The sequence below is a fragment of the Triturus cristatus genome, chromosome 8 (assembly GCF_964204655.1).
Source record: "Triturus cristatus chromosome 8, aTriCri1.1, whole genome shotgun sequence".
Lineage (NCBI taxonomy): Eukaryota > Metazoa > Chordata > Amphibia > Caudata > Salamandridae > Triturus > Triturus cristatus.
Window position 1 is genome coordinate 1,230,476,733 of NC_140591.1, and position 13,963 is coordinate 1,230,490,695.

Sequence of the window (13,963 nt, forward strand, 5' to 3'; positions counted from 1 at the left end):
TGTGTTTGGTCATGTAGGGACTACAGACTCTTCCTTCTGGCTTTACGCGTTTCTGAAGGAATTTTATGTCGTGAATTCATGGACACAGTTTACTGCTCTTGCCTTTGTCTAAAAAACATATGGATCATATGTTTGAATGTAGATTTGTCTTCGAATTGGCAGAGGGGTGAGTGTGTTTTTAGGTCGAAGCCTACCAGAAAGTGCAGCTGACTGGTTGTGAAAAGACTTGTTGTGGGCATTCTGAAAGCTTCCCTGGAAATGCATTCCATCCATTGCTAGCCATTGGCTTTGTCGTTTTTAACTCATATTTTCTCGTTTTCTATTTGCTGGCTTTATTTGTGTAAGGCCGCTCAGCTTGTCTTTGTCTCTCTTGTGGAGCAAAACCTGTTTACCATCACTCCTTGTATTCTTCCATGAGCCCTCTTTTCTGTAAACAGAACTTTATATTTTGTTCTTATCTTGGCACATTTGCTGTGCTGTTCAAAGACAGAGGTCAAATGTCAGGCTCTCTCTTCTGAGGAAGCTTCCTGTTCACTTTTCTTTCTCTGACTTCAAAGTTAGAGAGTTTATGTGACAAACTTGCTGGGCATTGGAAAAGAAAAGATTTTTATAGCACACAACCAGTTTTAAATGTGTGTAAATGAACTGTGCAAATATTTCCGAATATATTAAATGAAGCACTCTTTTAGTAATTGATAAGTGTGGTGGAAATAAATTCTTTAACGCGATCAAAACAAATCAATACACTAGGCGATTTCACTTCCACACATTATCATTTGAGTGCTGGATTAAATTATCAGTAAAAATGTATGTGCAAATGTAATGGTTAGTACAACTGAAAATGTGTGGTCTACAGCACCATGCATTTTACACACTACCCCTATCCACTCTACTCAACAACACTCTACTTCATTCTATGCCCATCCTCTCGATGACACTCCACCATACTCCACTCCAGTCTACGCCACTCTATTTATTTATTTATTTTTTTATTTTATTTTAAAAGTTTTATATAGCGCTGGCTAGACCCGGAGGTATCAGAGCGCTTTACATGAGCATCAGACCATAGTCGCAGGTTACATCGTTACAAAGGGTTAGAGCATGGTAACATAGTTACATGTAAGGTCGAGACAAATAAGAAGGACATATACGTAAGGGAAAAAGCAAGCTAGGGGAGAGATTCAGGGGAGGGGGTAGGAGCAGGGGAAGTAGACAGAGAAAGGAGGAGGGAAAGAGGAGGGGAGGGTGAGAGACACAGCATGGAAAGAGGAGGGGAGGGTGACGGGACACAAACCGGTAGACGAGTCAAAGCTGCGTCCAAAGTCCGGTAAACTGTGATCCCAGGGGATGTGGTATCATTTCCCTATCTCTGTTGCGAGAAGTTCCCTATATGCAGTGGACTCTCTCAGAGGGGTCTCTGAGACTCCAAGGCCTACATACGGGATCCTTCCCCAAAAAGGGGAGAGGGAGTGCTTTGGCAAGGGGTGCCATACCATACCTCAACTGTGAGTGGCTCCCTTGGCGCTGTGGACTCTCTCAGCGGGTTCGCTGAGACTCCAGAGTATAAATATTGGATCTTTCCCCAACAAGAGGAGAAGGAGTGCTTAGTCACAGGGCACAAAAGGGCAGGGGGCTAGGCGGTGTAGCATGCAAGGGGAGAGATTCAGGGGAGAGAGGAGGGGAGCAAATGAAGTAGACAAAGAAAGAGAGTACTAAATGGGAACAAACAGCATCAATTTGGGGGACAGACTGTTTTCTCTCTGTGGCCATGGGGGATGGTCCAATGGAGAGAAGCTTCCATTGACGTGTGGTTTCAGTAACAGTCCTCATATAGGGAACATAACAGGTCTACAGTAAAACACCCAGGTATGCATTCAGTCCTGCCATGCTCAAATCACCACTTCTGCAGGTCCAACAGAAAGAAGGATATGGAAGACACTTCATTCTATGCTACTCTACGCCACTTCACTCTATGACACTCTATGTCACTGCGTTCTATGACACTCCACTCTACGACACTCCACGACACTCTTTGCCATTCTACGACACTCTACGACACTCCATGCTACTTTACTCGACTTTACTCCACTCCATGATGTGCTACTCCCCTTCAATGATACTTTACTCTATTCTACTATTCTATGCAATACCACTCTACTGTTCACCTCTCCACTCCACTCTACGCCTCTCGACACTATGCCCCTCCAGTCTGATACTCTACTTTACCCCACTCCACACCTGTTAGAACCGGGGTCTCTAGTTGGCAGGGGTATGCACCCTAGTCCAAGAAGGGACCACCGCTTCCGACAGGGTAGCTTGGCGCAAAGCAGGTAGGCTAAACGCAGGAGGCAATGTGTAAAGTATTTGTACAACACACTTCAACAGTAACACAGTAAATCACACACACAAAAGGACACCACACCGGTTTTATATAAAAATAAACGTATCTTTATCTAAAATTATGCAAGGTCCAAAAATGGCAAGAACATTCCATGCACGGTAAAAGGTTTCCAACAAGTAATGTCTCTAAGTGTTCTTTAGAAAAGGAACAGGGGTCTAAACTTGCAGGTTCTGGAGGGCTCTTGGGCCAGTGTTCGTGTAATCACCAGTTCAGTCACAGATATGCATAATCAAAGAAGTCTGTGTGCGGGGACTATCCCTATTAGCCCCCAGTCAGGAATTATTTAGCGTGAGGCTCACCGGTGGATTATGGCTCTGTGAACAGCTGGTAGTGCGATGACTATACTTTGGGATATTTGGCAACTCCCGCCCCAGTGCGCAGTAAGAAGTCAGAGAAATCCTCAACTCTGGGCCAAACCCCTTTGTGCCGCTATGAGCAGTATTGGCCTTTCTACCAGGGGTTGGCACAACGGTGCCTTTGGCAGATCCGGCGCCCGCCTAGCCGCGTGACCAACAATCCCACTATTTAATGAGGCTAGTTCCTGGCTGGCCCGGTCACCGGTTCTACTGTCTCTGTCACTCAAAGGCGGGGTCCGCAAGCTCTCTCCCGCAGACCCACACCCTTGTCTCAGACGGAACCGACACCCACTCCCGGAGCAGTTACCTGTGGTGGGGGCGCAGTCTCTCCCTCGCTTCTTCCTCCGTTGGCATCAGCAGGTCACGGGGACGGAGCAGGAAGCCTCGCGCTTCTTGGGCCTCAGCGCAGCTTCCTTGGTGACACTCCTCGTTGCTGGGCAACTCCACACTGGCACGAATCCCAGCGCGGCACTCCCGATGACACACCTGGTATCCCAAGTTGTTCTGCTACAGGCTCGCAGCTCCCGGTAGGACGTTCCTTCGTTGTGAGGCAACCGCTGGTGCCAGCACCAATCCCAGCACGGCTCTCCCGATGACGCGCCTGGGATTCTGATCTCAGCCCTGCTGCAGACTCGCGGCCAGCGGTGGTGATCACGGCCAGGCAGCGCTTTCTACTCACGGCGCCATTAAGTTACGACGTGTTCAGGGCACTGGGCGGCGGCGGTGATTCCTGGCACACAGCGCTTTCTCCTCAGCAGCGCTCTTCACGGCCCGGGCCGGCGGTGGTGCTATTAACATGCACAGCTTTTCCTCCTGGCGCGGGCCGGTGGCGTTGACTTCAGGGGGCAATTTGAGTCATGAATCACCCGCGCCAGCAGCGGTGGTAACAGGGGCAGTTTGAGGCAAAAACGAGGTTGTACCTCTTGGTAATACGGCAATTCCACGTGCAGTGTTGCTGGGACAGTCCTTGCCGTTGGTCTAGAGTCCCCTCACCAGAAAGCCAGTCAATCTTGTTTGTGGAGACACTCTGGATGTGTTTTATAGGTCCTGTCTTAGCAGGGCAAGATCAGCAGGCAGGAGGGCAGTGCAGCACGCTGGGGCAGCAGTTCCTTGGAGTAATCAGTCTCAGCAAAGGTGGCAATCCTCCTGGCGCAGCAGTCTTCACTCCAGCAGAGTTTCCTCGTAGTCCAGCAGTGTAACAAAGATGTGAGGCCAGGACCCTCCCTTTAATACCCTGCAGTCTAGTTACTAGAAAGGGGCAAAAGTCTCTGGAAGGGTCTGGGGGCAGCGGTTTCTAGAAAAGCCCAGGGAGTTCTGGGATGTTCCCTGCCTCCCCTGACCTGGCTGCCATAGTGACAAAAGGCAGGGCCGTTAAGGCTACAGTGGGCAGCCAGTTACAGCCCCTTCAAGGGGAGAAGGTGTGAATCACCACTCCCACCTCACAGCCCAGGCAGGCTATCAATATGCAGATGGGAGGGGGGAATCTGCAGTGCCCAGACTAAGTGTAGGCAGAGAAATATCTACTTTCTAAAAGTCCGAATTCTAGAGTAGTAGTGCCCAAACCCCATATATCGTTGGAAAGGGTTCCCCACCCCGATTCTAACAAGACCAAACATGACAGACTTATTACATCCAGTCAGAAATTATCCCAGAAAGGGGGTTCCCAATGTTAGCCTATGGAGGGTTAAGCCACACTGCAGTAGTGTGGCAGATATGCCAGTGTTACCATGTTTTAGGGGAGAGCACCTGCACCTCAGCACTGTTTAGCAGTGGTGAGGCGACCAGTGGCCTAAGTCCAACAAAAAGGTACGGTAAGAATGGGAGGCACAAGGGTGAAAAATGTAGGGGGAGACCACCCTAAGGCTGACAGGTCCAACAACTCCACTCTATGACACTCTACTAAACTACACTCTACGACACTCTACTTCACTCTAAGCCACTATAAGCCACACCACTCTTTGCCACTTCTCTTTAGGCTACTCTACTCCACTCTACACCACTCCACAGTACAACGCTACGCTTCTCTACACCACTCTACTATACACCATTGTACTCCATTCTGCTCTATGACACTTTATTTCACTCAGTGCCCCTCCACGACACTCCACTCCACAACACTCCAGTCATTCACACTCCATGACGATCCACTCCAGGACACTTCACTCCACTGTTTGCCACTCTACTTCACTCAATGACACTCCACTCTAAGCCACTCTCTTCTACACTACTAACCTTTAGCAATGCTGAACAGCAGCCACGCTGGTGTACAACATGACTAAATCACCTTGGCAAAACGAATAGCTCCTGCATAGGCGAGACTTATTGACATTGGCAAAGTATCTTTTTTTTTTTACAAATATCGTGCAGGTGGGGCACTGGTATTCGAAAATAATGTTCATTAGCAGCTTATTCCTGTCTCTCTCAATGCCTGCACGCACACGCACACTGCGCATTGCTCAGACCGAATGAACTCTTCCATAAATAAAAATGTGCAGTACCATGTGAATGGACATTGACCTGTTGTGTGTATCATTATGTCAACCTTGGCAACACAAACACTGAATGAATCATAGTAGCATGCTTTTACGTCATGAACTGGAACAGGAAGAAAGCAGGTTATGTGGTGCTTTCCCACCAACTAAACAGCCTTAAAGATGCTACAATCTAAATACTCTTCGAGTCAGATGCCCAGGACATTGATATGGATTACAAAATGTTGGAGCACAAAAAGATAAATGTAGGCACTTTTGGATTGTTTTGCACCATTTCAACAACACTATTTCATTTGTGTTTGTTACGTTCTCTTCTTATTCAGTCAAAAATCTTGGGACCCTCAAAACAAGTCCATCAGTCTTGGGGGCTGTCTTTCCACCAGTTTGAGACACAGTCCCTAAACTGGTGTCTTTACTTCCCCCTCCCCTAAATCATATCTTGAGACCTGCTGACCTGTCTTCTACTCCCAAACATAGCTGCAGGTCGAAGGTTAAAATGCTATGACATAGCCAAAAAAAATCCACATACTTGCTGTTCAGCCTGTGAACTGCACCCCTTCCCCAAGTGGAAATCTGAATACTTGGTTTACTGCAAGCCCCTCCCCCACAGACTGCATCAACATCCCTGGAATCCTCCCATTCCACTGCCTCCTCTACCTCGCATCCCATCTTACCCTGAACCCCAAACAAATATCTAAAATAGGGACTGTCTTATCCACCGCTAACCAATGTCTCTTACCTGGTATCCAGCTTCCTTCCATTGCCACTCCCAATAAGAATCTCATTACTTGGCGCTCTGTTTCCCCCTACCCACTTAATAAAGCTGACTTGTCTCCTGACAGCACAGGCCCTGGCACACATCTCCCTCAAATAATAAAGCAACTCCTTTCTCAAAATATCTGTCTCCAAAATGACAGATGACCCTGTCATAGCTGGCACACGTAGGGTGGGGGAGGCGGTGTAAAAGCCATATTTCTAACCACACAGAGAATGCTGCGGAATAGCCCTTGACATAGTTCACACTGATGTGTCAGAAAGAAATAGAGCAAAATCCACCACTCACCCATAGTGCATTGCCTTTGTGAAAACCACCATTGTGAAACCCCTCTTCAACATTATCCTTAACATTTAATTGGGCTATAGGTAGGCGATATGACCAACCCAGCGACTCAAACATCCCTTTTCTGAGAAAGCCCATACATTGAAAATATCATTGTGTCCCCAAAACTAAAAACACCATTTAATTGGTGACTACTTTGCAGAAAAGAACTGTGTAAAATAACATAACCTAACCATAAATTTCAATAGCTAAAGAGGCAAAGTTGTCTGTCTTCTCAGTCAAATGGATTCTATGGGAAAGGGTGTCAGTTGTGCCACTTGTTCTCCTACACTGGTTATGCTTATAAATTAGACTCTGAGTAAATTCTACCAGCAGTGACATTATATGGGATTTTAATAGTAATTAGTGTAAATAGCATAGTACCAGCCCTATATTTATTTTTCTCTGGGAGCCATAGAAAAAGTGGCCTGTTTGGTTTTGAACCATCTAAAAGCTGCAAAAAGTGTGTTTAAATACAGTGGTTGGGGATAGGTTTATTTGCGAGAATAATTGGTAAAGGTTGCCATTAATGTTGGTATGCCTCCCTCACACCTAGATAATTTGTTAAATTCTTTTGATTGAAAATTTGGAATGCAATCAAATGTATAACTCTCTTAATAATGTAATTATGTAAAATACTCAGAGAGGTTTATCCATGGCCAATGAAAATGTTTACTGAGTCATTTTGTTTCCTCTTTCAGGAATTATGTAGAAGCATGACCAGAGCTCCAGAGGATCCAAGGCTGCTGGGCAGGTCACATTTTAGCCCCAATGCACGCCACCGAAAAGGCCACAACTTCTGGCTATAGAACTACTGGGATGTATACAGCAGATATTATACAACAAGGAAAGGTGACCCTTCAATTCTGTGACATGCAATAGAATGAACCACCCATTCCACCTTGGATCACTCTGATACCACCAGATTGAAGGTTCCTACATCAAGAGCTGATTTACTGTCAGTTCGGAAGCTGACTGTACAGTGCTGTCGCCGCTGCACGGGTCCATTCCCTGAGGTTACCCTCTTTAGTGCTTCATAATGTCCCAGGCAAAAGAGTCAACAAGACGCCCATCTTTGAAGAATACAACAAAACAGATTGAGATCATCAACTTGTCCTCCTTATCGGACACCGAGAAGAAAACCATACTTGAAGTGCTGAAGAGAGATGACCATTTGAAACAAATCGAAGGGAAAAGGATAAGGTAATCCTGGTTCTTTCTTATTTCTCTGCCCTCACCCCCGCAGACAGGTTTTTGAGTTCCATTCTCTAGTATAACACACTCTTCAAATTCTGTGTACTGGCGAATGGACATCTGTATTAAACAAGCACCCAAATTCCACTTTGGTTCCGGACAAACTGCTTATTGAAGCGCTTTGTAAACCGACAAGAAATGCAGCACAAATTCTGATAGTGGTGGGGGTCTGCAGCACATTCTGTGCATATGTCCAAGACAAATAAGGGAGGTGCTGGTTAAGCTAATGGAAGGGTTGAAATGCATTCTGCACATTATTGCAGACATTCCAACAAAAGGCTCAAGAACAGTTCACAGGCTAGGATGGGATAGAACTATATGCAAAAAAGCACAATGCAAAAATATTAATTTAATATGAATATCTGAACTGAGACCAGACCTAAGGAGTAAGGCGGAAACATGTGTCGAGCAAAATATAACCAACGCGTTAGTTATAGTGGTTTACAATTCTGACACCTACATACAAGGATTCAGATAAACTGTGAGTTTAACAGAAGTGCCAGAAGTGTGAACATGTTTTGCTTCTAATTACATTTAATACTACACACACATTTACAAAACGTTTTATCTGTTAAAAGTCTAGATTGGTGAACCTTTGCCCATTTTGTGTGTGTTTAAGTTATCTTAGGCGCCCAGTCCTTGGGAAAACGTGTTTGGTCTGTTCTCTTGGGTAGCAGGCCTGCAGGCTCTCGTTCTTATCAGATAGCTGGAGTGGATGGAGTGGATGGATTCTAATTAGAGGTGTTGAGATACTGGCCTTTGGAGTGACAGAATTACTGTAAAAGCATTCCAAACGTCTTGAAGTATTTCTTTTCTGACTTTAGAGATTATTTTGAAATGTTCATTGTTTATACAATAGATGTATATTATGGTGAAGTCGTAGTGTTTGAATAAAGTGGCTGTAGAAAAGGTTGCATTAAAAGGACTATGCCATGGTTTTAGTTTATTGATTCAGTATAGCGCTGCATGTTGCCAGGTGGCTGCATCAAGGCGCTCGGTTTAGGGAAAAAGCCAGATGAGTAGACTGCTGTGGTAGTTATAGGTGTGACAGAGACATGGTAGATAGGCAGACAGGCGAATTACTAACGCCGGGGAGGGAATAGCGTCAAGCGGTCAAAATACTTCTTAAATAGGGTTTTCTAAAATGTTTTCTAGAAAATCATATATCATGGGCGGGGCATTACAAAGGATTGCCCTATTGAAAATTCCCCTGAGATGTTATTGAATATATTTGCCATGGAACACTGAAGCGTGAAGGTGCGTCGCAAAGCTCTACTCTAAGAACTTATCTTGCAGGTCCTAACCGGCTTGTGAGACACATGCCACAGCGTGTTGAATGTGCTGCTGACTTTACAACTGCAGACCTGGTTAACCACAGATAAGACAGCATGTGACTCACAGGTATACGGTTTTGAATTGTTCTTCCAAGAAGCCTTTAGTCCTCTCGTCCAATGCAGTATGTCTTCATCAGATCAAGTTCAAACAAGTACCTTACAAGTTGACTGTGGTACATCTGCCTCAGTTGTGTGTCTAACAAACACTTTCAGCAGCACCCCACCCAAAAATATTAACATTTAAGGTTTAGCTGTTATTGGAGACCTTTTTAGGAATCTTTCAAGTTTTCTTAACTCCTAACGTAGGATTGTGACTGGATACCAATTTAATAATCAAAAGGGGGCTGTTTTGGGCGACCTTTCCAAATATGAAATATATATATCCTATGTATGAATGGCTTCCAATCGTAATTTTGATTGCAAAATATTGGCCTTCGTCTCCATATCACGTCATTCCCTCCTCTTCATCAGTGCCTTTTCAATCTGACCTCTGCATGTACTTCCTTGTGTCACATGCCTTTCACCGTGCCTTCTCTCTCTTTCATATATACACACCCACTCTTTCTCCTCACCTGTAAATACTGCATTTTCTTTTCCTTTGGTGCTGTCAATATTTCAAAACATGCGTATCCCCCTTCACACACTTTCAGAATTACTGATAATGGCAATTGGCACATATGCAACCATTGATCTTTACGCTTAGGTTCAGCAGACAGGGCAATGATTTGATGAACATGTCATCTGAGCACATGTATGACCTACAGGGAGGCATCATTAGAAACTCTCAGTGCTTTAAGCCTCAACTCCAGAGCTCTCAAATGTGACACTTCATGAACACCCACCCATTACCATTATAGACAGCTAAAAGTGACTCCGTTCATCGGATGCACTATACAATACTGATATTTTGCATGGAAATATATCTGGAAAAAACAAATAGTCTTAGAGAACGTGAGATGAAGTTAAACGTGAAATATAAACGGGTACTTCTTTGATGGTGTGGATTGTGTGAAGGGTTTTCACAGTCAATGTTGAGAAATTGATCAGTGTTTTTACCTGAAATTATGAGGACATGAATATAGGGTCTGATGGGGACCATTTTTAAAGTCTGTTTTATTTTCTACTGACTCGAGATTTGGCAGGACCATCCCTCCTAAAGCTCAGGATCTCTGGCTGTATTCTACTAATTAAGCTATTGCTCTCGAATCAGCTTTGGTTGCTTATGTAGTCTTCCCTAATGTGGTCACATTAATAACACTGGCTAAGAATTTGTATGCTGAATGTTGATGGACAATTGTGAGTGGAAGATGTAATAATTAAGGATCAGTCAAAGCTGTGCAGTTCCTAAGAAAGGGAAAGAAAAGGTCTGGAGCACCTGAGGTATCAGGTCAAGGGATCTTATTCATCAGGAGTCCCCATGTGGGGCCAGTTGGGCATTGCAGCGCTAGGCCCAACGAGGAGCTGCCCGATGATGAAGCATGACACCCCTCGGGTGTGTGAGGTCTCTTGCCCCTGATGCATCAAATCCCCTGACCTAATACCTCATGTGCTCCTGGCCTTATCTTTCCCTTTCTTAGGAACTGCATACCTTTGACTGAACCTGTACTCTTGGGGGAGTGAATGCTGGACCTTCATTCGCCCCCTGTCTCTTTTTGTAGACTTGTCATAATAATTAAGGAACCTGTGGTTAATTTGCTATTTGTTTCTGTAGTGAATAGGGCTAGAGTCCCTCATTATCTACATAATGAACTGGTACACCTGTAAAATTCATTTATTTCAATGCAATGATTAATGCTGTAAATAATCTTGCATTGGTGCCCCTTTCTTGGCATTTATTGAAAATGTTTTTTTTGTTTTATTTAACTTGGTCAAATAGTCTTTTTCTCATGTATCTGACTGGCTTTAATACCTGTCAGAGATACAGATGCCCACTTTCCTTTGTCTTTGAAGTAATATTTGTTAAATTGTTGAAATTAAATCAGTATCAGCGAAAAATTTGTGAAAAGTGTTTTTGCGTTGTTTTGACTGCATTTGGGAATATCGAATGCAACAAAAAGATTTTGCCTCGGTCCCTATTCTTTAAACTATTTTCAATAAGTGCAATAATGGAGACAGCAGTTTGCAAAACAATTGCACATAATGTATGGCACATCTTTTGCTGGTGAATAATTAATTGTATTGTTAATTCAGATCTAACAAAAGAAATCCTAGTCAATGGCGGGCAAAAATGTATAATTTATTTCATTTAGAATTAGGTTCATACTCCGTAAAAGGGATTAAGAAACGTAAGATTGGTTTAGGTATTTGGGGTGCTTTTAGTGACCATATGAACTCATGAATTTTTGGAAAACCGTAATGTACTTTATATCTGTGTTACTGTGGTATAAAAAAAAAAGAAAAAAAAAAAAAGAAATCCTAATCACTGAAGGATCTATTTAAATGATTTGAGGTAAATTGATTTTTGATAAAAGCTAAGGGATTCTTAAGCAAAATTAGTTTAATCTTCGTATTTAAAAAGGAGATTTTTTTTCTATTGGTTTCTCAGCAAAAATAGAGCACTTTCAGTGTAGGCCCTTTTTTGCCTTGGTACAATATTGTTTGTTATATGAAATCTTGCAAAATCTTCTGTGCAACAACCATATACTCCTGGTTTCTTGAGAAATTTAACTGGGTAAGAGGCAGACAGGAGCAAGAATTTAGAGAATATAAGGCCAGATCTCCAGAATATGAAATGATTTAGAAGAATTAGTCTTGAGTCTGTTTTAGCCATCGACTAGCTTTAGGAAAGCGATCAATTGGTGAAGTTTGATGATGAAGGGCGTGTGTATCAATGTATGCACAGATACAAATGTAGGTTTGTTTTGAACTGTTCATTTCAGTATAAGTGGTGCGTGAGCCATGTAACTCCACTTGCCCAGTGCATATGACATGTTCCAGTGGGCTGTGGTGGAAATGTGTGCCTACCAACCCATATGGACTTGTGTATAATGCGAAACATGTAAGTAGATCCATTTATTTAAAGTTTTTTAGTTAGCTTTTTCAACTTCAGCCTTAGTTTCTTATGGGGCAGCCAAATGTGAGAGACAGTGGTTACGTTTTACTGATGCTAGGTATGACTGTACTTCTGCATATCTAAATTTAGCAGTGCAAAAAGTGTTGACTTCAGACAACATACTACTTTATTTGGCCTCCCCTAAGAAATCTCTTACAGTAGTACTAGACATCCTCACAATCTTTGACAGATTCTCTGGACTCTCAATTAACTGGGGAAAATCCTTACTATTTGTACTGAGCGGTGGTCCCCCTGTTCCACCCCGGGACTGTCAGATACAAATCAACACGGCCGGATTCAAATATCTGGGAATTTTTATCTCTCTCGACCCCTCAGTCCGTTATGCCCAAAATCTTCTTCCCCCTCTTCGAAGGCTCAAAAGCGACATTGCTAGTTGGAAGACACTTCCAATTTCACTTCTGAGCAGGGCCTATTTAAAATGATGGCTTTACCACGATTCCTCTATGCCCTACAAAACACTTTAGATCTAGTTCCAGCTCACTACTTTAGGGAGATTGAGAGCCTGCAGAGGGACTTATTGTGGGATGGTAGACCCTGAATTGCCCTCCATAAACTAATGCTAAACTGGTATGACAGAGACATCAGCCTCCCGGATATCAAGAAGTATTATTGGGCATCTCAACTGGCGGCCATCAACCATTGTACATATGGTCGTGCGGACGATCCGGTCTACGCTATGGACAGGTGGCTCCTTCCGGAAGGCACCTACGGCAGAGCCTTGTATTCCCGATCTAAAAGATTTGTGTTAACGGGCTCCACTAAACATTCCGTCCAAATTTGGCATAACGCCAACAACTCACTTGGTTGGGGACATAAATTGACTTTGGCCACCCCTCTTTGGGACTTGGAGCGGTTGGGCGATTTATGGAAAACGAAAGGTTTCTTTAGGTGGGATCTGATCGGTATCTCAGCTATCAAAGATATCTGGGGAAAGGAGGGGATCAAGTCCTTCAGTACGCTTCAGAGCGAATATGGGCTTGCAAACACCGAGAATTTTCGTTATGCTCAGGTCTCACACTCACTTCAATCATTGCTGCCTAGGGGTTCCAAACCACCGGAGGCATCTCCCCTGGAAGACAGAATTCTAGATGGTCACCTGCCCGAAAAAACAATCTCGTTAATATACAAAAAGTTAATCAACCACATGGCGGACCCTCTACAGACATTGCGGGATAAGTGGACACAGGATGGAATAGAATTGGATGATGAGGATTGGCAAGTTGCAATATCCTCCCCTAAAGAGGTGGCTATTCCGGCACGCTTGAGACTGGTTCATCTTAAAATCCTTCATAGGATATATATAACTGGGCCCCGGTTGGTGCACATGGGGTGGTCGGACACAGGCAAATGCAAAAGGGGCTGCGGCCTCAGCGGAACATTCATGCACACCATCTGGGAATGCACACATATTAGCTCCTACTGGCTCCAAATCCACGACACAATTAATGAGGTGTTACGTGTCTCTCTCCGTCCGAAGGCACGACGATGTATTCTAAATATTTGGGAGCCCACAGACCTGAACACTTCCCAGACGCAATGGGCCACACTGGGATTCATGTTGGCCAAACGAAACATCTTTCAACTGTGGGGGGCAGCGCCACCGCCCCCTCTGGACGTCTGGGAGAAGGACCTTGATTGGTGTATGTTTAGAGAAAAAACTGTATATCTGGCAAGGGGGTGTCCTGGGAAGTGGTCCCGTATCTGGACTCCATGGAATGTATATGGGAGATTTGTGTACCGCCTCGAAGTGTTGATCATGATGACCCCATATCCCCATGATATTCCTCTCTATGATGAAGTCAATGTATCCATTCACCCATACGTACTGTAATGTGTAGCCTTGCGACCATCTGCACTGTACTGTGTTGCCGATGTGTGTTTCAATAAAAAGATTTATTTAAAAAAAAGTGTTGACTTGCATTTAGCATCAGCCTTTTAAATTGACTGGACATGA

The 13,963-nt window shown here is 44.0% G+C and overlaps 1 protein-coding gene across 2 annotated transcripts in view; it reads left to right on the top strand.

The window, feature by feature from the left end:
- Window positions 1-13,963, top strand: part of SYTL5 (synaptotagmin like 5) — a 725,724-nt gene that overhangs the window by 124,843 nt on the left and 586,918 nt on the right. For both annotated transcript variants that reach the window (XM_085622910.1, XM_085622911.1), the window contains one exon: window positions 7,050-7,551. In XM_085622910.1, coding sequence (XP_085479036.1) covers window positions 7,388-7,551 — 164 coding nt within the window. In that variant the 5' untranslated portion in view covers window positions 7,050-7,387. The remainder of the gene's footprint in view (window positions 1-7,049; window positions 7,552-13,963) is intronic.